Source organism: Magnolia sinica, unplaced genomic scaffold, assembly GCF_029962835.1.
Source record: "Magnolia sinica isolate HGM2019 unplaced genomic scaffold, MsV1 ctg202, whole genome shotgun sequence".
NCBI lineage: Eukaryota > Viridiplantae > Streptophyta > Magnoliopsida > Magnoliales > Magnoliaceae > Magnolia > Magnolia sinica.
In genome coordinates this window covers 11445-35694 of record NW_026682776.1, presented here as the reverse complement: position 1 = coordinate 35694, position 24250 = coordinate 11445, and the positions used below count along the sequence as shown (strand labels likewise).

General features: G+C 42.6%; 1 protein-coding gene across 6 annotated transcripts in view; it reads left to right on the top strand.

Moving 5' to 3' along the window:
• The window catches only part of LOC131236083 (putative beta-glucosidase 41), a 28740-nt gene extending 4809 nt beyond the window's left edge, over positions 1-23931 (top strand). For 2 of the 6 annotated variants that reach the window (XM_058233171.1, XM_058233177.1), the window contains exons 4-13: positions 8674-8749; positions 8848-8919; positions 9423-9510; positions 10689-10947; positions 13526-13641; positions 13967-14190; positions 14282-14313; positions 14406-14508; positions 14955-15063; positions 23345-23931. In XM_058233171.1, the coding sequence (XP_058089154.1) occupies positions 8674-8749; positions 8848-8919; positions 9423-9510; positions 10689-10947; positions 13526-13641; positions 13967-14190; positions 14282-14313; positions 14406-14508; positions 14955-15063; positions 23345-23546 (1281 nt within the window). In that variant the 3' untranslated portion in view covers positions 23547-23931. The remainder of the gene's footprint in view (positions 1-8673; positions 8750-8847; positions 8920-9422; positions 9511-10688; positions 10948-13525; positions 13642-13966; positions 14191-14281; positions 14314-14405; positions 14509-14954; positions 15064-23344) is intronic. The other 4 variants (XM_058233175.1, XM_058233173.1, XM_058233174.1 and 1 more) reach the window with 4 other exon arrangements.
• The last annotated feature ends 319 nt before the right edge of the window (positions 23932-24250 follow it).

The window sequence follows — 24250 nt, the reverse complement described above, 5'->3', positions numbered from 1 at the left end:
ATCAAATTGTAATGCATCAAACAGATAAATCAAAAACTACCTTTGTCACCGACAAAGGCCTTTATTGTTACCGAGTGATGCCATTTGGTCTGAAGAATGCCGGTGCAACTTATCAAAGGTTAGTTAACAAAATTTTTGCTCGACTTATAGGCCGAACCATGGAGGTATACATCGACGACATGCTTGTCAAGAGCATACACGCGGCGGATCATGTGAATGATTTGGAAGAAATGTTTCTAATCCTACGGAAGTTCCGGATGAAGCTGAATCCAAGTAAATGTGCTTTTGGAGTAGGCTCCGGAAAATTCCTCGGTTTCTTAGTCAGTCAGCGAGGAATAGAGGCAAACCCTGAGAAGATAAAGGCTCTGATTGATATGGAATCCCCCAAAACCATTAAGGACGTCCAAAGATTGGCCGGACGAGTCGCAACACTCAATCGGTTCCTCTGTCCAGAGCTACGGATAAATGTCTCCCTTTCTTCAATCAATTGAAAGGGAGACAAGCGATGGGTTGGACGGAAGAGTGTGAAGCAGCATTCCAGCAATTAAAATCATATCTCGGTTCTGCACCTCTCTTATCAAAACCCGAACCAGGGGAGTCGTTGCTCCTCTACCTAGCCGTGTCCGAGGCAGCAGTTAGCTCGGCTTTGATACGAGAATCTGAAGGAAAGCAACTGCCGGTTTACTATGTCAGCAAAGCATTACTGCCGGCAGAAACAAGATACCCAAGCTTGGAGAAAGTTGCCTTGGCTTTAATAACTTCATCTCGGCGGCTTAGGCCGTATTTCCATGCCCACACCATCATTGTAATGACCGACCTTCCGCTTCGCCAGGTACTGCAAAAACCAGAAGCTTCCGGCCGACTCACCAAATGGGCTATCGAGCTGAGTGAGTTTGATATTCAATACCGACCAAAGGCAGCAATCAAAGGGCAAGCCGTAGCTGATTTTATCGCCGAAGGAACACCTTCAACCGAACTCTCAGTGAACGATACGCCGAAGGTCGATGCAGTGCCCGCCTCGACCGCTTCCCCTTGCCCTATTCCATGGAATCTGTATGTCGACGGTTCTTCCAACTCGAAGGCCAGTGGGGCTGGGGTAGTGCTGGAAACCCCCGATCACACCTATATACAGTATGCCCCGATCACACCTATATACAGTATGCCTTACGACTTGGATTTCAAGCGTCGAACAATACGGCGGAATATGAAGCGTTGCTACTCGGCCTCCGACTCGCCGCTAGCATGGAGGTCACGCACCTAAGCGTTTTCAGCGACTCTCAGTTGGTTGTTAACCAAGTTACCGGTGTATACCAGACACGGAAAGACCGGCTAAGGGCTTACATGGAGAAAGCGAAAGAACTTATCAACAGATTTCAATTCTGTCGTGTAACTCGGATACCTCGTACGGAAAACAGCAAAGCTGATTTGCTAGCAAAGCTCGCCTCGGCCGAAGAAGACGATATACCCAGGTCCGTCCCTGTCGAATACGTCGATAAACCAAGTATAGACGAGCCAATTAGCGAGGCCGTCAATACAATCGACTCGGAACCATCCTGGATTGATCCAATCCGCCAATTCCTTGACGAAGGAAAGTTGCCAGAAGATCGCACCGAGGCCCGACGAATTAGGATCCGAGCTTCCCGTTACACCATACTCAACGGGACCCTTTATAAGAAAGGATACTACGCCCCGTTGCTGCGGTACCTCAAACCCAGCGAGGCAAACTATGTGTTACGGGAAATTCATGAAGGAATCTGCGGAAACCACTCTGGAGGGCGATCCCTCGCCTACAAGGTCTTACGACAGGGATACTACTGGCCCACTATCCAACACGACGCTCGTGAGCTCGTTCAAAAATGCGACAGATGCCAACGGTTTGCGGCAATTCCGAGGCAAGCACCCGAGGCACTGACGCCGATGACTGGTCCCTGGCCTTTCGCACAATGGGGCATCGACCTCATAGGACCGCTCCCTATGGGAAAAGGGCAGACCAAGTTTGCTGTGGTAGCAGTGGACTATTTTACGAAGTGGGCCGAGGCAGAACCATTAGCCAGAATAACCGAGCAGAAGATCACCGAGTTTGTATGGAAAAACATTATCTGCCGATTCGGAGGACCCCGTACCATTGTCACAGACAATGGAAGGCAATTTGATAATAGGAGCTTTCGTGAGATGTGCAAGAACCTCGGGATCAGGAATATTTATTCATCACCGCATCACCCTCAAACCAACGGACAAGTCGAGGCAGTTAACAAGATTATCAAGCAACATCTTCGGACCAAGCTTGGCCGGGCCAAAGGAGCATGGGCCGAAGAGCTCCCGAAAATTCTTTGGGCTTACCGAACTACAACCCGAACGGCCACAGGAGAAACCCCGTTTTCACTCGCTTACGTCGGAAGCATTCACTCCCGTCGAAATCGGATTACCTTCGGCTCGAATCACCTTATTCAATGCAGAAGAGAATGAAGAACTCCTTGCACTCGGACTCGACCTTCTGGACGAACAAAGGGAAAGGGCGAGGCTGCGCACGGAGGCTCGACAACGACAAGTGACTCGGTTCTACAATACCCGAGTTAAGATTAGAAGATTCCGAAGGGGAGATATGGTTCTTCGGAAAGTGTTTTCCAACACTAAGGAGTTTGGGTCGGGTACACTGGGACCCAATTGGGAAGGACCCTATATCGTCTCGGGCACCATTAGACCAGGAACATATCGGCTGGAAGACCTGAACGGACAGTCATTGCCTCATCCATGGAACGCTGAACACCTCAAGGTCTACTATCCTTAGCTTACTATTTGATGTTTAAAGACATGCTTTTTCATTCGTCCGAATACGTGTAAGTACAAAAGCAACCGAATACATCGGAGCAAAAAAAATATTTACATATAAAAAAAAAAAAACCAAAGTCTTCATGCGTCGGCCCCGTCCCCGGCAGTTGTGTCTTCAGCGGCGGCGTCCGGATTCTCGGATTCTGAGGCTGCCCCGCCTTCGATTTCTGAAAGGTCAAGGTCAGGAAAAGACTTCTTTATATCCTTGACGCATTCCAGATATCCGCTCTGGAACAGGCGATCCCTCTCGTCCTCAAACTCGGCCGACTCAAGGAATGCTTGGACAGCCTGGTCCCTAGCCGTCTCGGCCTCCCGAGTCTTCTCCTCGGCCTGCTGAATGCGCTCCGCCGCCTCAAGCTTAGCCCGAGCTAAGTCATCCGCGCACGAAGCATGGACTGCCAGAACTCGCTGATTCTCCTCTTCGGCTTTGGAGAGTCGAACCAGTGCCTGAGCGACCTCTGCCTTCGCTTCGTCCAGGGCCCTTCTGGAAGAAGCCGCCTCTGCCCTCGCGTCTTCGGCAGCTTTCCGAGCAAGAGACGCCTCGCCTGTCAGGACGCCGACCCGGATCTCGGCCTCAGACAGAAGAGCCTGTAGCCGATGAGTTGAGGATAGCTCCTTGCTGGCCTTGATTAAGCAAGGAGCGAGTTCAAAAAGCATCCGGGCAGCGTGGCTGACGGTCTGCGATGACGGGGCGTTGTACAGTTTCACGAACTCTCTTTCACACCCATGGGCCAGGGCCCAAGGAACCATCCCCGACACCACTTGTTGCAGGATTGACGGCCCCTCCTGGTTCGTCTCTTCCCCTCGGGAGGACGCAGTCCTCGTCTCTTCCTCCCCCCTTGAGGTCGTGGCCCCGGTCTCTCCTTCCCGACTCGGCACCGTCGTCTCAACGCGTGCCGAGTCAGGTGCCGCCTGAGGATCCGAAGCATCAATCGCCGTCTCTTCCGCCCTTTCGTCCAGGTCGGGAATCACGACGACCGGAGGGGCAGAAGAGCTCGCTGGCTCTTTCTCCTTCCGCGGCACCCTTTGCCTCTTCGGTGGCCGAGGCTCTGAAAGAAGAACTGACCGTGGAGGAGCCTTCAACTTCGTGACTGGTCTAAGGGCAGGACGAGCTCCAGTCATCTCCGGTTCGGGGACAATCCTTAGGTTGGGACGAGCTTCGGGCAGATCTGCAAAAACAAAAAAAGGAGGGGGAGAGCAAGGCGAAGTAAGTCGGCGGAAATTTGAAAAATTCAGAAGATTCGTTCTTAATTACCTGTAACTTCCGAGTCCAGACCTGCAAGGTGAAGGCGCTCCGGCTGTAGAAGCACCTTCCAAGACCTGTCCCTCGGATCCAACGACTTCAACTCTTTGATCCGAGCCGAGGCAGCAGTAGCTTCGGCTTCTTCTTCGGAATATCTGCCAGACAGAGTTTCGACAAAAACAAAAAAAAAAAAAAAAAAAAAAAAATGAAAAAGGGCGAGGGAGAGAAGACCCAAGTCACCTGCTCTCTGAAATGTCCGAGGGACACGAGCCTCGCAAGACCGGACTCGTCCGTCTCCCATCGACCACATGCCCAACCAACGCTCTTTCCAATGTTTGTTGGAAGTGGGAGGGTCGGTTATCGTGGAACCGCCTCCGCCTCGCCAAGCAGAGAAGACGTAGAAGCCGTGGTAGTTCGGATTTACCCGCACTTGGTGCAGTGGAGAAACTCGCCGATCGTGAGCGGTGGTCGCTCCATCTCACCACAACACCGCACATCCGAGTAAGTTCCTCCACCCATTCGGGACTATCTGCCCGGGCAATCCGTATGCGAGATAAAACTCCCCTGACGATGGTCTGAAGGGCAGACGCAAGCCGCACTGCATCGATACTTGGTAAATTGCGACTGCCCCAGCAGGAGGGTGATCTGGCAGGTCATTCGGGCGAGGAAGATACGTGATGACCGACTCGGGGATATGATACCCGACTCGAATTCTGTCCAAGTCCGCCTCAGTCAAGACTGAAGGAACCGGACCGCTTAAATCTTTCCCCGATTCTTCCCCTTCAGACTCGGCCTGCGCCGATTCATCAGCAGGAACTGGGTCAGGGGTTCCTCCGGCGATTAAAATTTCATCTTCTTCCTCTTCATCTTCCTCCATGTCCCTTGGTAAGTTGGGCCTCCCCGGGCGGGTTAATAAGGATGACCCGCCACGGGAAGGAACGACGGAAGCAGGGCGCTCCGCCTGATCGTCGGTGACTCTCTCAGGCATACAAGCAGCGTTGGCATCCACTGCTATCTCCGTTAGTAAAGAGGGCGATTCCGCAACGTTCCAAAAACGTTGCGCTTCGCCTTCGTCTCCGGAAACTCCCACCTGGGGGCTTTGAGAACTCCTATCCGCCATTATTATTATGTAATAAAGAGGAAGGAGAAACTCACCGGAGAGAAAGGAACAGTGGCGGAAAGAAGTGCCGACGATAAAGAGAGAAGAAAGGAAGGAGATGAAAGGCTACGCAAATCCTAGAGAAAACGCAGAGCGAGAATGGCAAGAGCAGTAAAAGTTCGAAGTGCGGGACCCCTGACGTTTTATAAGGTCGCCCTACGGCGGAGACATTAATGGGGAAATGATTCGACGCCTGCATCGATTCCCCCACTCGACACGTGGAGCACGCCGACTAGCAACAATAATAGCTTTACTACGTGTCCAATCCTCATTGGCGGGACCTGCGATTTGATAGCTGACGGCGCATACGATGTCAGAAGCTGAACCGTCCCCATCAAAGGTCTCAATGAATGCGCTTAACGACTACTTCTCGTCTCGGACTAAGTTATGAACCGACTCAGCACTCGCTACTCCTCAGTGTCATATGGAAAATTCACTTAAATTTTAGGGGGCTCTTGTTGGGGACAAAACATACAAGTCCGCAGACTCGGACTAAATGCCTCGGGCCACCAAAGGATGTGTCAAATCCGAGGAGTTATTCGCTAGACCGAGGCAAAGGTTGAGTCGGCCCCGACGGGTCGGTAGGGTCGTCAGTGTCTCGGGCATGCTTCGGGCGGACCTCTTTATCGGATCGACCGTCACAAGATGAAGCCGCACTCCGGATGTCTTGGGATAAGATTCCCGATCCCGAAGCTCACGGGATCGGATGAAGGCATGAGACGGGCACGATCCTGTTTCCGTGATCCCAGGAGAAGATTCCGTGATCCCAGGAGAAGATCTCGCGCACAATACCAGAAAGAGAATCCTCGTGCGATTAAATGCCCCAGCAGCTATAAAAGAAGGGGGGGCCCTCACCTTGAGAGGTACGAAAACAAATTCCTCCAAAAGACTTTTCAATACTTTAAGACCCCGAGTCCAGGCCTGACTTTGGCATCGGAGGGTCCCCTGCGCTAGCCAGGGTCTCCTTTGTCCTTTTTCTGTGCAGGCATACAAGGATCCAGGAGGACGAACCAGATAATTGCATCAACATTAGCGACAAACGAACGCATGCATTAAAATATTATTAGAAACAAAACAAAAGGATTCCATTAAGATAAGAACAAGAAGTTTGGTTCTTGACAAGAACCAAACAACTCTTTTACAATAATACTTAAAATTTATGTATTTGGATAAGATGGTCATATTCTAAGAGAGATTCAATAAAGATAACTGTTAAGGACTGCGCATCAAAGGACAAAATCTAGCCTATCAAACAATACTGACTATATATATATATATATATATTCGGTTGAAGTGGATTCTTTATTTGATCGGTAAAAATCCCTTCCCAGACTGTAAAAGCTTCTTCCAAAGCATGCGGCTTCTGGATGTCAGCTCACCTGTGCACCTACGCACGTGTACACCTTTGCACACGTGTTATGAGAATCTAATCTGAACGGTTCATGTGATGCGGAATCCCATGAAACTCCAAGAGAAATTTTTTTACCCTGATTTAAAATTTTGGTGAGAAATGCAAATCAAGAAGGATGCTGTTTTCATTTTTCATGGCCCACCAAAGTTTTGGATCAAAGTAAAAATTGGGTTGGGGTGGTTTCATGAGGTTCTGATTCACGTGGACCGTCCAGATTTTAGAGTCACATAACTAATAGTGAGTTCTCAAAACAGTTCGCTCGAGTTACATGTGAACTGGTGGGCAGCTGAGCATTTGGGCCCACCGCGATGTGTGTTGACCATCAACACCGTGATTTGATGGGTCCCCTTTAGGTAATGGGATATCCCAAAAATCAGCTGTATATAGAGATTAGGTGGGCCATACCACTAAAACCATGTGAAGACATGCCTAAAACATATAAAAGCACTTGGTGGGGCCACCTGAGTTTTGGATGCAGCTGAAACTTGGTATGACCCCTCATCCAAGTGGGACACACATAATGAATGGTTTGGATGAAAAACATCTTGGTGAGCTCAATAAATGTTTATGAATGTTTTAATGGGAGGGTAACCCCTCTCAGCTGTTGTATGTGTTGTGGCCCACCCAAGTCATGTATTGATTTGATTTTTAAGCCCGTGGTCCACCATAAAATGATGCATGACTGTTAGTGTTGATGTTTGACATACATCATGATGGGGCCCACAGAGCTCAACCTAATGGGAAGCTGCGGTTGACCTCATAGCACCACTTCTCACCGCACTCATGCAAACTTTTTAAAAAAAATCATCACACGTGATGTGACTTCAAAATCCTAACGGTCCACATGAAGCAGAACCGGATGAAACCCACCGGGCTCAATTTTTAATTTGATCCAAAACTTTGAGAGGCCATGAAAAATGAAAACAGTTTGCTCCCTTCATTTGCATTTTTCTTTGCTATGACCCACCATAATTTTTTTCTTTGCTATGACCCACCATAATTTTAGACTAGGGTGAAAATTTGTTCCTTGAGTCTCATGTGATTCTGCATCACATGGACCGTTCGGATTAGACGCCCATGAAACGTCTACAAAGGTGTGCATGTGTGTAAGTGGGCAGGTGAGTGTGTAGGTGGGCAGGTGAGCATGACTCTCTCTCTCTCTCTCTCTCTCTATATATATATATTAGGTTATGGAATAATATAATAAGGAATACTGAATACATATACTTATTTATTAGGGCGACCTATGGATGTGACCCGACCTATGGATGTGACTTTCATGGTCTTATAAATAAAAGGACTTGATTGGTAGATAAGTATGCCACTTGTACCAAACAATGTTTTTTTAAATCGAAACCATCCATTAATTAAATAGGACACTTTATGATGTTGATGGGCCATCTTGGGTGGAAATTGAAGGAAGCGAATTGTGTCCTTCCCTACCATGGACGGAATCAGTCCAGGGATTCTGTGGGTGCCAGTGTGATGTATGGGTTTTATCCATGCCATTCATTCATTTTTCTGGATTATTTTAGAATACGGTCTAAAAAATGAAGTGCATCCAAGGTTCAAGTGGACCACGTGTTGGGGATTAAACGTTCACCATTAAAATCTTTTTGGGGGCCACTGAAGTTTTGGATCAAGCTGACATTTGATGGTTATATGCTAAGACAAAATTCAATAATAAAAATTGTTACCAACCACATATCGAAGGATGATATCTAGCTTATCACACAATCCTGTCCATTAATTATTTTTGTTTGGATTGGTTAGATAGATAAGAATGCCTATATGTATATGTATATTCTTTTTGCGCACATGTGATATACATAGACGGTCTAATAAATAAATGGACCTGATTGGTAGATAAATATGCCACTTGTACCAAACAATGTTTTTTCAGATCGAAACCGTCCATTAATTAAAGAAGACCGTTTACCGGTGGAAATTAATGGTCGACATTAGTACTCATGGGGGGGTACAAACACACTGATTAACGGTTTGCTAATGAGATTGAAACTCCATTTACAGACTGATGTAGACTTGATGAAGGACTTGGGGATGGACGCTTACAGATTCTCGATCTCGTGGTCCCGGATCTTCCCAAGTAAGAATCGACCGTATACGTATTCAACGGTGAGAGATATATCCATCGCTTCTCTTATTTTTTTAAACGGTGATCATGACATGCTCCTGTATTGGCAGATGGAACTGGGGAGCCGAATCCAGAAGGAATAGATTACTACAACAGTCTCATTGATGCTCTATTAGAAAAGGGTTTAATTCAAATAACCCACTCCCTAATAAATCTTACTTATAAGGATTGATCCACTCCATCATAACATTTGGATGGCCGATTGATCGATCTGGACCGTGAATTAGGTTTATCACCCATTTCATCAGGAACCATTCAATTATTACATGATTGGACAATTCTAACCATCTGATCAATAGCTTATTAAATGGATGGTCAAGATCATCTCTATAAGAAATAAGCTCAATCAGCAATTTGAGCTTTCTATTTACCAGGGACCATCAAGGATTGCTTATGATTCTAAAGAGTCTCTTTTATCAGGCAATCCTAGCCACCCCATCCTTCACTTGGAAAACGGATGGCTTTAAGAAAAGGACACCATATGGTTGGTTCAGATCATCCAGGCGGCATGATTTTTGTATGGTATTATAATCGACCTAATGGACCGTTCAGATCGGTCGATCGGATTCTCCAAGTGTCCAGATGTAAATATTTAATATTTATTTATTTATTTTGGTTTTTGTAGGAATACAACCATACGTTACTCTATATCATTGGGATCTTCCACAGGCACTTGAGGATAGATATGATGGTTGGCTGAGCACACAGATTATGTAAGTTCGATGTATATGATACTGCTCACAGATCACTGTGGGGTCCACCTACTGTTAATCTTGACCATTCAATTGAACAGGCCACTCGTGTATTGCACATGCCTGAAATTCTTGTTCATTGGGACACAGGCAAGCATAGGATCAGTGTGATCTTTGTTTCTCCAACATATACAAAGATCACCCTGATCCAACGGTGGCCTACTGTCCGATCAAGCCGATCTTTCGTCAGGTTGCAATACATGGGGGATCCTCTGATCCAACGGTCAACCTTCACTGAAGGTGGGTCACCTAATTTTCTGTTGATGGTAATACTTTGTGCAAGATTAACCATACAAGCGCCAATGTGTCACAAGAAGTGCATGATCTGTGCCATTCATCAAATGGGACCCTTTGCAAATGCTCCATTTGCAAAAAATCAGAGCTGTCCAGACATCAAGCGTGCCACATGTACGAGAAAAAATGGATGGTTAGAAGAAAAGGCCTACAGTCCATACTCAATGTACATGCGTGGACCATCTGATGATTGGACAAGATCAAGCCATGTTCTTAGTGGGACCTATCTCATGAATGATCCTAACCCCACACCTTTGCTGTACCTGTCCTGGGCAAGGTATTCCAAATTGGTTATGTAACGGCCGTCACGTAACGGTAATAGGCATATCTATTATGTGTTAGGGATCAAAACGGCCATCCCGTAATGATTTTGTAATGCCCATAACAGTTTTTTCAAAAAAATAAAAAAGAATTATAACGGCCGATACGGAGGCTGTTACAGCCAGTGTCATAAAGATAACGATGGTGGCCATTACTGTTTTGGAACACCTTAGTTCTAGGCATTAGTGGGACCTACATCATGTTCTTAGTGGGACCTACCTGTCTTCAGACTGTATGTGTTATGGGTCCTTGTTCTGTAACAAAAATTTTCAGTTAAGATCAAGGTTGTAAGACTCAGACGAGTCCTGTGCGAACTGTCTGAGTCAACTCAGATGAGTCTTATTCAACCCACCCGAGTCGACTCAGACCTGGTCAGATCCAATCTGGTTCGACACCATGAGTTAGAATTGAAAATGGGCACAGACTCGGCGAGTCATGACCCAACTCAGGGTTGAACCAGTCGGAGTGAGTCGTCTGAGTAGTAAAACCATTGTTCAGATTGCAGTAATGTTCCTCTGTTGTAGCAGAGAAGATTTTGAGCATTATGCTTATACATGCTTTCAAGCTTTCGGCGATCGAGTCAAGTACTGGATCACCTTCAACGAGCCGCACGGATTCTCTATTCAAGGCTACGACACTGGCATTCAAGCTCCGGGAAGGTGTTCGATTCTATCTCATGTATTCTGTAAGAAAGGAAAATCGTCGATGGAACCTTATACGGTCGCACACCACATCCTCTTATCTCATGCTGCTACTTTTCGTACTTACAATCTTCATTTCAAGGTGACCATTTTCTGAATTCGTGTCATTGGTTTCGATTATACTAAATTGATGTGAAACATGATAATTGAATTTGGGGCGTGTTTGGATGATCAATCGAAATGAATCATGATTCATTATAGAGGAAATGACCAATGTGGGTGGCTGCATTTTAGTTTATAATGACAGAGGAAGGACTACTGGTCATAAATGAGATGTGGGGCCTCGTCCAATTATTGAATTGAATTATTGCAATTTGATAAGATTGATCATCCAAGCATGGCCTGTGTTTCATGCTGAGAATCTTCTTCTCAAAGTGGCCGGTTTGTGCAATTAGCATTTATGGTTCCGATTCTACTAAATGGACAGAAAAGAAGAACACATAATTTGGGGTGTTTTCGGATGCTCAATCAAACTGAATCATGATTCATCTGATTCATTATAGAGAAAATGACAAACATTGGTGGCTCCATTTTAGTTCAAAATGGCAGCCAAACGACTACCCGTGGTAAGTGCAATTTGGTGCCTCGTTGGATTATTGAATTGAGTTGTCGCAATTCTACTTGACTGAGCATCCCAAAATAACCAGTGTTTCATACATAGAATCTTCATTTCGAGGTGACCCCATCTGCCCAATTTGCATGTACAGTTCAGATTCTACTAAATGGACGCAAAACAAGAAAACAGGATTTGGGGTGTATTTGCATGCTCAATCAATGTGAATTGCGATTCCTTCAATTCATTATAGAGGAAATGACCAATATGGGATGGCTCCAATTTAGTTCACAACGACAGCCGAACCACTGCGTGTCGTAAATGTAATGAGGCTTCATTGGATTATTGAATTGGATCATTGCAATTTAATTCAATTGAGCATCCAAACACTGCCAGTGTTTCATACACAGAATCCTTATTTTGAGGTTATCAGTCCACCCAATTCACCTCTACGGTTCTGATTCTACTAAATGGATGCAATACAAGAAAACAGGATTTGGGGTGTGTTTGCATGCTCAATCAATACGAATTGTTATTCATTCAATTCATTATAGAGGAAATGACCAATATGGGGTGGCTCCAATTTAGTTCATAACAACAACTGAACTACTGCCTGTCGTAAATGCAATGGGGCCTCGTTGGATTATTGAATTGGATTGTTGCAATTTAATTCGATTGAGCATCCAAACACTGCCTGTGTTTCATACATAGAATCCTTATTTGGAGGTGATCAGTCTACCCAATTTGCATCTACGGTTCTGATTCTACTAAATGGACGAAAAACAAGAAAACAGGATTTGGGGTGTGTTTGCATGCTTAATTAATACCAATTGCGATTCATTCAATTCATTATAGAGGAAATGACCAATATGGAGTGGCTCCAATTTAGTTCACAGCGACAGCTCAACTACTGCCTGTCGTAAATGCAATGGTGCTTTGTTGGATTATTGAATTGGATTGTTGCAATTTAATTCAATTGGGCATCCAAAAAATGCCTGTGTTTCATACATAGAATCCTTACTTGGAGGTGATCAGTCTACCCAATTTGCATCTACCGTTCTGATTCTACTAAATGGATGAAAAACAAGAAAACAGAATCTGGGGTGTGTTTGTCTGCTTAATCAATGCAAATTGTGATTCATTCAATTCATTATAGAGGAAATGACCAATATGGGGTGGCTCCAATTTAGTTCACAGCAACAGCCAAACTACTGCCTGTCGTAAATGCAATGGGGCTTCATTGGATTATTGAATTGGATTGTTGCAATTTAATTTGATTGAGCATGAAAACACTGCCTTTGTTTCATACACAAGATTATTGAATTGGATTGTTACAATTTAATTTGATTGAGCATCAAAACACTGCCTGTGTTTCATACATAGAATCCTTATTTTGAGGTGATCAGTCTACTCAGTTTGCATCTAAGGTTCTGATTCTACTAAATGGATGCAATACAAGATAGCAGGATTTGGGGTGTTTTTGGATGCTCAATCAAACTGAATTGTGATCCATTCAATTCATTGTAGGCGAAATGAACAGTGTGGGGTGGCTCCATTTTAGTTCATAATGGCAACCAAACGGCTAATGATCATAAAGATAGTCAAATTATTGAATTGATTTATTTCAATTCTGTTCGTAAAGCTAGTCAAATTATTGAATTGAATTATTGCAATTCGATTCGTAAAGCCAGTCAAATTATTGAATTGAATGATTGCAATTCGATTAGTAAAGCTAGTCAAATTATTGAATTGAATTATTGCAATTCGATTTGATTGAGCTTTCAAACATGGCTTGTGTTTCATACTTACAATCTTCATTTCAAGGTGACCCATCTAATTTGCCCCTACTGTTCCCATTCTCCTAAATGGATGCCAAACAAGAAAGTAGGATTTGGAGTGTGTTTCGTTGCACAATTGAATTTAATTGCTATTTGGTCAATTGCAATTAGTTCATAATGGCAATCAAACGACCAAATGATGGAACATACAATCTGGGGGCAAGTACAATTATTGCAATCCGATTACATTGAGCATCCAAACATGGCCTTGAATTTTCGTTCATGTTTTTCTTGCGATGGAGGTCATTGGGTTCATTTGGGTCTTGCAGGAAAGACAAGGAGGCCTCATCGGAATGGCTCTTGATGCCAAATGGTATGAACCGATATCTGATGCTGATGAAGACAGGGATGCTGCAAGAAGAGCAATAGATTTTGTGCTTGGATGGTATCCTTTTACTCAAATCCTATTCTATCCATTTGATCATCAGGTAGCCCCCACCAAGTTTGCATTTTCACAAAAAAATAGGCTGATATGGACATACAAATGGGCCACACATGAACATTGAAAATGGGCTGTTGGCCTACTTTTTAATCTCCTGTTTTTTCATATGTTGTCCATCTGTTATCGGACAAGCGTAAATTTTCAACCGCGAGAATAAATGTAGCAGCCCACATGACAGATGGCTAGGATCACTCACGGAAACTTGGTGCAATCACATTTCTCATTATCTAACAGACATACAGGTGGTAACATAAGCTAATTGAATCAGGTTCTTGGATCCAATTTTCTTCGGCAGATATCCACATTCGATGCAGAATCTCGTCGGGAGTAGACTTCCCGAGTTCACACCCGAGGCATCCAGATCATTGATTGGGTCACTGGATTTCGTGGGCCTCAACCATTACACAACATTGTATGCTCGGAATGATAGAAGCAGGATTTGGAAGTTGGTATTGCAGGATGCTTCATCCGACGCGGCCGTGATCACAACCTGTAAGACACCAAGAAATCACAGCCCTTCTTTCAGATTTCAAAATCTGATAAAATGGGGTCCTAATAAATCAGCTCAATATCTTGATTGTAGCGTTTCGGCATGGAGTGCAGATTGGAGAAAGAGTACATTTCCCCCTGCTTACTTTGAATTTGTTGCATCTTTGAAACTGATTTCTAGCTAAGATTTAAAGATCTTGTGCTACATGTTCCCTCAGGCTGCTTCTCATTGGCTGCATATCGTCCCGTGGGGTATTCGCAAGTTGGCAAGATACATGAAGGATAACTATGGGGACCCACCAGTTATTATAACCGAAAACGGTATTGCCGAATTCGCAGTTTCGGGCCATTTGGATGCTCAATTGAATTGAAGTGCGATTTGGTTGGTTCAATGTAGAGGAATCTCCAAAATGGGTGTAGTGCCATTTTAATTCGTAATAACGACCGAATCTCCTAATTGCAATTATATGAGTTTCAGGTCAGACTTGAAGCGAAACAATTATTGCAGTTCATTTCAATGGTGCATCCAAACATGTTTCAACAGTAACAGGCGTGTTTGGATGCTCGATTGAATTGAATTGGGTTTAGCACCATTTTAGTTCACAACGACGATCGAACCACCTAATTGGAATTCTATGTGTTCCAAGCTGGAATTGAAGGGAAGCCATTGTTGCAATTCATTTCAATTGTTCATCCAAACATGCCTATATATGTACATATATATATTCCATTACCAACAACATTGAACTTTAGAATCATGTTTGCAGGCATGGATGATCCAAACAGCCCTTTCATGTCTTTGAGCAAGGCATTACAGGATGAGAAGAGAATCAGCTACCACAAGGACTACTTGTCCAATTTATCAGCTGCAATAAGGTATGATAATGGTCGTGTGTCACAACCATAGTTTAAAAGAAGAAAACCCAACTCAACTCGTAACCCAGTCGAGTTGAGTCGACTCAAAAACTCGTAGAACCTGTTCAGCTATTTCAGATTTTTTTTTTTTTTTTTTTTTCGGTAATATTTGATATTTAGAATATAAATAATGTCGAGTCGTGCCCAGTTTTACCGAGTTTTCTGAGTCGAGTCGAGTTTCAACCCAATCAGGGATGAAATCGAGTCGAGCTGAGTCAACTCGGGCGAGACTAGACTACATGAATTGTGGGCCCAGTTATCGATAGAGCATATCAAGTGGCACATTGATGGGCCACTTGAACCATTTGTAATGTCGGTCGAATTGGACCGCTGATCATTTTCTTATTGTCCAACTATTTGATGGCCAAATAGATGGATGGCTAGGATTATCTGAACAGTGTGATTCTTTTGGAACGTGCTCTGACCACAATGAACCCATGGTCTGGACTTAGAATTGTACACGAGCCGAACTAAGTCCAGCTTGGCCCAACTCAGCCAGTAGGCTACCCTAGCTCGAACTCGGCTCAGCTTAGTCCTCAAGCGCAACTAGCCAGCTTAGCTTGGCTTGGCTTGGCTTGTTCAACACTCAGGCCAGCTTGAGCTGAGCTGGAGCTTGATCTTTTGAGTTGAGTTCGAGTTGGAGCCTACGAGTTGAGTTCGAGTTTAGGTTTTAGGATTTTTAATATATATAATATAAAATATATATTATAATATATAATTTATGTAAATATATAAATATTTACAAAATATTTACATTAAGTGAACTCGATCCGAGTTGAATTGATTCAAACTGAGTCAAGTTTCGAGCTACGTGGAGTTAAGTTCGGTGAAGCTCGGACTCGGCTCAAAATTTTTTCGAGCTTAAAAAATCAGCTCAACTCGGCTCAAACCAAGTTTCAAGCTGAGTTGAGATTTTCTGAGTCAAGTCAAGTGAGTTAACCGAGCTAACTCGGTTCATGTACAGCTCTAGTATGGACGGTTTGGATTGATGTACATTTATGCCACACATAATAGACAATTCATCACCATTGATGAAATTGTTAGAAAACACAAATAGAAGTTTTGCCCCTCTTCATCACACAAGACTATTATGGGATTGCCCCTGGGCTGTGCTGGGCATGGATAGCCTGATGATCTTACCCTCCTTTGGGCTAGGGGCCCATTTTTTGGGCCCATGACTTAGTTTTCTTGCCCTTTACTTGATTGGGCTAGGCCTGGGCTGAGTCTACTAAAGGGTTGCAAGGTTGCCCAAACTGCTCTTAGATTGCATTTGGCTAGTGGGCCCGGTTCTTAGTCGATTAATGGGCTAGGTTTTGACTTGGGTCCTTTCGCTCATGAACCATGAACTTTTTCAACTAGGTTTTGATTTTTCTAAGGGCTCGTTTGGCAGCATAGAATTGGAGGAATTTGCTGTTTTTTTTGGTCATTTTAGGAGCAAGGAATTGGAGAGATTTGGATTTGAGAGGAATCCAAATCCCCCAAAATAGGTCTTTCTGAACTCCTCTATCAAAGTTATGATTTCAAATCCACTTTGCTTCGTAGAGACTAAAATTCACCTGATTTTAAATCTACATTCCCAAACCAGCCTTTATTTTTAAAACCAAAAGAATACTTTGGAAATGAATTCTGACTACATGGAAATTGAGTTAGCCACTGTTAATGGAAAAAACACAGCTGTGAATTTGATTTTTCATTTCCAAGGATTTACTCAAAAAATGCAGTTAGCAAAACTCTGTTTTAAACTCTTTTTTTTTTTTTCAAAAAAAAAAAAAAAAAAAAACCATCCATGCTCAATCAACATTCAAAACTATATTTCAGAAGATCAGAAAAGGAAAAGAAGCATTGAAAACCCAACTCGACTCGATGATTAGCCAAGTTGTGCTGACAAGAAGAGTTGACATCACTCAACTAGATATTTGATAAGTTAATATTAGAAGTGTTAGAAGTAATATTAACGTGGATATTTGCTAGCACATTACTTTCCCCCTCTCCTCTATTAGAAGTCATATTTGCTAGCGCATTACTGGGCTTGAAATCTCACCAGGTTGAGTTAACTCAGTCATATTTTTAGTTAAGTGAGTTTTAGAATTATGGATTTGACTCACCTTTTTGTGGCAAATCAAAATAGACATTTTTTTTTTAAAACAGCCTTTTATTAAAAGAAACACTTTCGAGTGCGATTTTTTTTTTTTGAAGGATTGCTAGTTGCAACCCATTAGCAGAATTGAGAAAAAAGTGAATTTTTTTAGAGGAGATGGATAGTTTTTAGGGAGATTGACCGTACTGACCTTGAAGTTTGGTCAAGTTACCTAAAAGGATTCAACCGTTCAAATATTCCGAGGGTGGCCTTGTGACAAGCTTCTGAAAATTACTTAGACTAAAATGCCCTTATCCTTTTTCAGTAGTCGCACGGTTTTTTAGGGAATAAGAAGTTACGTCGTATTTAATGCTAAGAAAGTGATGTGTACGGAACTCTTTTTTGGGCGTGGGCAAGGACCAAACTCGTGGGGCACACATGAGAACCACGACCAATATATAATGACAATTACAACCCATATATAATGACAACCACGACCCATATATCATGAGAACCATGACCCATATCAACTATGACTTTTACAACATTACAACCACGATCCATATCACATAAGAACTAGGACCCATATCACATGAGAACCTCGACCCATATAATATGACAACCATGACCCATATAGCCTGCATTTTTTGCTTCTGTAGTCTATCAATAGTTATCTCTACGTTATGGTCCATTTAAGATTTATATTTGAATAAAATTTAGTATCCATGGTGTAAATAGATCGTTTCATTTGATGGACGGTAAGGATCTTATGTATGTTTATCCTATGTAGTTACCAAGTTAGTGCAAGTCACGCCATAGTCATATAAACGATATCTGTATAGTAGCATAGGTCGCATCAGGTGGTTGTAATGCGGAAAATGGTCATGATTGTAGTGTCATAAGGGTCATAGTTGTCATAGGTCGTGGTTGTCATGAGATAAGAGTTGTGGTTGTCTTCATTTTATAGGCCTTGGTCTTAAAATGAGAACCACGACCCATATAACATGACAAGCACGACCTATATCACATGACAAGCACGACCACAATTACAATACAGTATGAAGAAGATAACATGACAACCACGACCTGTGCAAGGCCTAACTCGTTTGTCCCATAACCTTGTATCGTGGTTGGCAGGTTATATGGGTAGTGGTTATCACGGTATATGGATCGTGGCTTCCAGTTATTATGGATCGTGGTTGTTATGTTATATGGGTCATGGTTTTCATGTTACACGGGTCGTGGTTGTCAGTTGATTTCCTATGGTGTGTTCCACCTTAGATTTATATCCGTCTCATTTTTGGGATCAAGCCCTAAAATGATCTGTTAAAATAGATGAATGGAATGAATGAAACACATACATCATGGTTGGACCCATGACTGGTGACGGGGGGAGTAGCCAATTCGTTTTCCTCCAAATCGACAATCCAACGTTGGATGACAACCATGATTTAACGTGGATAACAACCATGGTTTAATGTACATGTAAACCACCATCACACGACAGGGACATAGTTTTCATACACACTGAGTCGTGGTTACCAACTATGATCCATTGTGGATGACAACTACGACCCATTGTTCGTCATATCCATAACCATTCGATATCAGTGCCACATTTTTTTTCTTCAGGAAATGCCATTAATGTCACTACTTCCCCGTAATCCCGAGAAATGGTATTCCTAGCATTGAAAACCTAATAGTCGCACTTCATCCTAATCATATTAACCATTGGTTCATCAGCCTATAAAAGTGGTACTTGGGTTTTAAATTACTTTCACCTCATTGGATGCCCGTTGAAGAGAACTGTTCTTCATATTGTATTGTAATTATGGTCGTGGTTGTCATGTTATATGGGTCATGGTTGTCATGTTAAATGGGTTGTGGTTGTTATGTTATATGGGTTGTGGTTTTCCATGGAGTCGTGATTTTGCAGTTTATGGTTAGGGTCAAACAAGACATTCTCAAAAGAGTTTTTCGACTCGCTGGGTGCCTGTTGAAGAGAACTGTTCATTTCCTATGGGGTTGTGGTTTTGCAGTTTATGGTCAGGCTCAAACTAAAAAAAATTCTCAACAGAGTTTTTCAGCTCGCTGGGTGCCCGTTGAAGAGAACTGTTTGTTTCCCATGGAGTTGTGGTTTTGCAGTTTATGGTCAGGCTCCCTGTGTGCCCGTTAAAGAGAACTATTCTTCATATTGTATTATAATTATGGTCATAGTTGTCATGTTATATGGGTCGTGGTTTCCTATGGAGTCGTGGTTGTTATGTTATATGGGTCGTGGTTTTCATGGGTCGTGGTTGTTATGTTTTATGGATCGTGGTTGTCATGGATTGTAGTTCTCATATGATATGGGTCGTGGTTATCATGTTATATGGGTCATGGTTATAATGGGTCGTAGTTTTCATGGGTCGTGGTTGACATGTTACATGGGTCATGGTTGTCATGTTATATGGGTCGTGGTTCTCATGTTATATGGGTCGTAGTTATCATTTTAGGGCCAAGGCCTATAAAATGAAAACAACCACAACCCATGATAATTACGACCCTTACGACACTACAACTATGACTCTTACCGCATTACAACCACCTGATTAGAGATGGGCATCGAGTCGAGTCGGACCGGATTGGGCCTAACTCGACTCGGTCCAAAATTTCTTATGACCGACCCGAACTCGATCCGATCTGGGACCAAGTCCGAGTCCTCTGACTTGATTCGATCCATTGCACTGCTAGCTTGACCCGAACTGAGTCCGACTCAGCAAGGAAAATCGAGTCGAATTAGTTTAGGTATGGTTCGAATCGAATCTTCATTGAATCTGCATTGTTTCCTCTTCTAAGGGCTACTTGAGTTTTGGATACAATTCATTTTTGGCCGCATGTCCTAAAATGAGCTCCCAAAATGGATAGACGATGTGGATTTATCACAAACATCACAGTGGGACCCACTTAGCATCCCTCGTAAGAACTTCGTGTGAAAGGCTTTCGCTTGAAACCCGCGGCCGTCAGAGAGCTTGTGGCTCGATATGACTGCGAGCAGAAGTTAGCTAGCGTGTAGGAATATGAGAAAAAGAAAAGCATTGGATAAAGCAGGTGAGAGAGAAGTAGCCGTGTTATGATAGCACGCGGGTAATACACCATTCAAATGTTCCCAAACAACTCTTAGATATTACAGCTGTTCATCCAATGGACCCCACAAAGGATGCACTACGATGTTAACATTGCATCCATTGATCGGATGGTTACGCCGTTTCCAAGAGAAGCAAAGTTTACGGTAATAATACCACCTATTCCACTTGGCAACCTGAGATCCACTGATCAGATGACTACGATGTATCCAATTTCCTTGGTCATGGCCCATTCTAGTGAGGCCCATGGTATGAACGGTTCTGATTAGAGGATGTAGCATTGTAGGTAAAAGATCATCCGTGGTCACGTGGACTACCATACTCAGGAGAAAAATCAACTGTCGGTTAGACGCCGTCTGACAACGCAGAGAAAGAAGGCAGTTTTTCCAAAAAGAGGAGAAAAAGGTTGGACGAGTGTTGTTCACAACACCTGTTTAAACCTACTGCGTGGAACACCAAAGATATCTGCGGTCCGCCATATCTTAACTTTAAAATCCAATTCATCCATCAAGTGTTATTCTATATATTAGATTATTGAGTAAAAATTTAGATTTATATAAACCTCAGGTGAGCTACACTAGAGGAAACATTGAGAAAGAGATTCCAACCGCAGGTTTATTTGTGGAGTTAACTTGGGGTTTATATATCATCAAAACCGTTAATCAGGTGTAAATATCTAGGATGAATAAAATATATGAAAATCAGACTGATAAAAAACTCTGAAAGCACAATATATGAACTTAAGTGTTCTTGATGTAATTTTACATTGTTCTCTTTGGTGGGTCCTTATGGAGAATTTATTAAAAATAATATTCATTATGTACAGTTAATATATTATTTCTAACCTTTTTGACGGAGTGGATTTTACATTTAGAACATGGACAACACCACGTAGCTTGGATGTTTTATGCTCTGCGTGAAATCGGTGTTGCAGCAGATTCGATTTAAAAAAGTGGTATAGCTAGCCAACGTCACTTCGCCACCTGGTGCCTGCCCTCTTATACCCAGGGGTGAGAAGACGGATTGGCTACTCCCCATGCTAGCCAATGGTGGGTAGTCGGTGCTCTGTGGACCCTACCATGATGTATTTATTTCATCTATGCTGTCCATCTATTTTTCTAGATCATTTTATAGTATTAAACAATCTCAAGTGGACAATATTATAAGAAACACTGTTGAATAAACATTGTTCGGATCGAATCGGATCGGATTTCAGATCGGATCGATCCGGATTGACTATTGATCCGAACTCGATTCGTTTTACGGTCGGATCTGACTGGGCCAACTCGATTCGACTCGATCTTGGCCTTCGGTTCGAATCGGTTTAAAGCGGATCGGGTCAGATCGGGTCAGATCCGTCGGATCGGTTCGTTTCTGCCCAACTCTACACCTGATGCGACCTATGCTATTATACATATATCATTTGCATGACGATGGTGTGACTTGCACTAACTTGGTGACTACATGAGATAAACATACATAAGATCCTTATCGTCCATCAGATGAAATGATCTATTTACACCGTGGAGACTAAATTTTATTCAAATATAAATCTTAAATGGACCATAATGTAGAGATGACTATTGATAGATTGCAGGAGCAGAAAATGCAAGCTATATGGGATGTCAAAACCACGACCCATCTGGCATGACAACCACAACTCGTATCATCTGCCAACCACGACACATGTAACATGCTAGTCACGACCCATGTAACATGATAACCACATCATCCCAACTGTTTATTAGGTCGTACAGACACAAATGAAAGGAAAAGGCAAAGATCAGCTTGATCCAGAACTTTTATGGCCCCCAAAATGTTTTTAATGGTCTACGACGCTCATTCAACACTGTTTCCTGTAATGTGGTCTACTTGAGATTGGGATATACATCGTTTTTGGATTCATGCCATAAAATGATCTGCAAAAATATATGGAGGGCATGGATGAAACACATACATGGTGGTGGGGCCCATAGACAACCGAGCATTAGCCATTGGTTGCTGGCAGGGGAGTAGCCAATCCGTCACTTTCTTGAGGGTTGAAACAGAAGGTAGGTTCTGTTTCACTCAAGGACCGTACGACTCTTGAACCAAGGATAGAGGCATTTTCGTCCGAAACAATATCCAAAAGTTGTCAGAAGGCCACTTTTGAGATATCTGGAACGTCGTAGCTCCCAAGGTAATTTGACCAAACTTCGAGGTTAGTATGGTCAAATTCCTTAGTTTTTATAAGGATTACTTGAAAATAAAAGATCTCGTGGGGCAAAGAATGATATTAATCCACCATTTGAATAACCATGTACATTATTATTCACATATATAGATATCTACCCATTTTAGTTGATTATTTTTTAATTATTATATATATATATATATATATATATATATATATGTGTGTGTGTGTGTGTGTGTGTGTGTGTGTCAAGATACCAATGGCTTAAAGAGCCTAGCTTGATGCATCCTATCAATTTTGGAGCTTTTGGCATATTGGTTAGGTTCTTAACAATTAGTATTAGATTCAACACCACATCCTCAAAAGGTCTGTTTGGACAACTAGAGTGCAACCGTCATGTCTTGGAAAAAAGCTAGAGTGAGTGCTACCACAGATTGGGCCACCATGGATGTTGAATGTAGAACGTAGTGGAATGTTATGATTCCAACGGTCTAAAGAGCCTAGCTTGATGCATTCCATCAATGAGCTTTTGAGGTATTACTTATGTTCTTTATAGTCTTTATAGTGTGTGTGCCCACACACACACACACACATGTATATATCTACCTTTTCCACTAATTTTTAATTGACCATGCTAAACCTAAAGTTTTTATTCTCCAATTTTTGCCATAGTCATTTCTTTGACTAAACTTTTGAGAGCTTTTTTTATGATCAAAAGTGAATAAAAAAACAAACATGCATCATTCCATAGTCTTTCATTTGATGAGGATTCCGTAGGAATTCGCCATGTCCATGTTTTGGATTTTCTTTATCCAAACAGGCCTAAACAACTATAGAATAAAGATTGATATATACTAAAAAATGTAGGGAGGACGGATGCAACGTTCGTGGTTATTTTGTGTGGTCCCTACTTGACAACTGGGAATGGAACTCGGGCTACACCGTCCGATTTGGACTTTACTTCGTCGACTACAAGAACAACCTTACAAGGATCCCAAAAGCTTCTGTTCAATGGTTCAGATCTCTTCTCAGGCAAACAGATGCTAATTGTATCACCATGTCCTGCTAATCTTTCTCTTTGGTTTCTTATTTAACAAGGTAGGTGCCAAATGCTAATATCTAATTAATTAAGCAAGAAATCTCTGTAAACATGGAATGCATGTGCAGGATCAAGACCGTTCATCTGTAAGGACCTACCATGGATGTGGCTGACGCCGAAAATGATACTGTTTGGGCTTTCCTGGCGAGTTGATTATATACATTTTGAATTTCAATTGTATTGTTTGAAAAAAATTGACAGTTATCAAATATGCGGCTAGGATTATCTGATCGGTGTGATTGTCAGCATAGGGTAGAGTCAGGGTGTCAAATATTAGAATTTAGCAATGGATCCTTCACCTTGTTTGTACATTATGAAATATTCATTTTCTATGAAATAGATTAAGATTGATTCACTTCCTGTATTAAAATGTGGGGTGGGATCCACTACAAAGCTTTGTTAGTAAGCAATTTATACAAAAAGGGCATATTATCCAATATGAAATATTTCTTTCCTACTTGTTGCATGTAGGATTCCTTTCACATGTTTTGAGTCATATCTTTCCACAAGAACTTTCACTTTGTGAGGCCCCCATGTGATGTGTACATAGAATACAAATTGTGCGTATGGTCAATCATCTCATCCTCACCATATATCCAAAAAATCATCTCGGCCCAAAATTTGAAAGTGATGCATGGCATGTGGAAGTTTCAATGGTCGGCATCAAACTAAGT